This window comes from Neomonachus schauinslandi, unplaced genomic scaffold, assembly GCF_002201575.2.
Source record: "Neomonachus schauinslandi unplaced genomic scaffold, ASM220157v2 HiC_scaffold_5497, whole genome shotgun sequence".
NCBI lineage: Eukaryota > Metazoa > Chordata > Mammalia > Carnivora > Phocidae > Neomonachus > Neomonachus schauinslandi.
In genome coordinates, this window is record NW_025414185.1 from 1 (window position 1) to 1,259 (window position 1,259).

Sequence of the window (1,259 nt, forward strand, 5' to 3'; positions counted from 1 at the left end):
CCTTCCTTCCTTCTTTCTTTCCTTCCTTCTTCCATCTTTCCTTCCTCCCTCTCTTCTTTTTTTTTTGCTTGTTGACTGACACTTTTATTGAGAACTATATAGTTTTAGGAACAAACCACAAAAATAATTCTGCTGGATTGGTTTCTGTAATTTTACAGTGAGGAGCCTAGAATGTGAGCAGCCTGCTAACTTCCAGACTGATCAAAGACCTTCTGTATCCACTTCTTCAGGCGGAACACGTGTGTGTAGAAGCCATATTTTCCATCCCTGTCATAGCCTTCACCCCATGACACGATGCCCATTTGATATCAGCGGTTGTTAAAGGGGCTCTTCATGACAAAGGGCCCCCCACTGTCACCTTCACAGGCATCTCCTCATTTCCTTTCACTGGGCTTGAAGCCAGCACAAAACATGTCGGTGATGCGGATCCGAGTGGAGGCTTTGCACACTGGCCGCTCCACAATGGGCAGGTTCACCACCTGCAGGACGTTGGGCTGTACCTTGGCAACGTTGGACATCCACATCTCCTTCAGGTTGCCCCAGCCAGTCACCCACCCTTTGTATCTGGCGTGGAGCAGTCTGATTGCTATTTCCTCATCAGGCAGGCACACGGGGTAGATGTAGTTGCTGAAGGTGATGGGCTTCTTGAGCCTCAGCAAGGCTATGTTACGGTCCAAGTTCTCCCTCCAGTTGTACCTGGGTTGGATGTAGATCTTTTCCAGCATGGAGAGCTTCTCAGTGCTTCGCTCATACGTGGGCCGTGTGCTGGTGCCTGCCTTCCTTCCTTCCTTCCTTCCTTCCTTCCTTCCTTCCTTCTTTCCTTTCTATCTCTCATGGCCACTAGATTATGAACAATTTGAGAGCAAGGACTGCTTTTGTCTCTGCTACAAAATCAGACAGTGCATGGATGACTCAACAATTGAGTGAAAGAGCAGGTCAAGTCCTCGACATCATGCCCTGCCATGTTCTAGGACATTTTTACTAAGAACTCATGATCTATTTCCAGTACCATGGCATAGGTCAAGTTCTTTGGCACCTTTCTTGGTTATATTCAGGCCTCTATTCAGCGAACATTTGTTGACTATCTATGATGTGTCAGGCTCTCTGCTAGGACCTGCATATAAAGATGAATATAGCTTAGTCCCTGGTCCACAGGAACAAAGATTCTAGAGTCCAGACCAGGCCACAAGTGGGTAATTGTGATAAAATTCAGTGTGTCGATTATCCGGGAGAGAAAGAGCATTCCAGCAAGAAGGGAC

The 1,259-nt window shown here is 47.2% G+C and overlaps 1 protein-coding gene across 1 annotated transcript; it reads right to left on the minus strand.

The window, feature by feature from the left end:
* Positions 1-77: 77 nt before the first annotated feature.
* On the minus strand, positions 78-725 carry LOC123323999 (prothrombin-like). Its single transcript, XM_044912530.1, has one exon. The coding sequence runs from the start codon at positions 723-725 to the stop codon at positions 375-377; it is 351 nt and encodes a 116-aa protein (XP_044768465.1). The 3' UTR covers positions 78-374.
* Between the last annotated feature and the right edge of the window lie 534 nt (positions 726-1,259).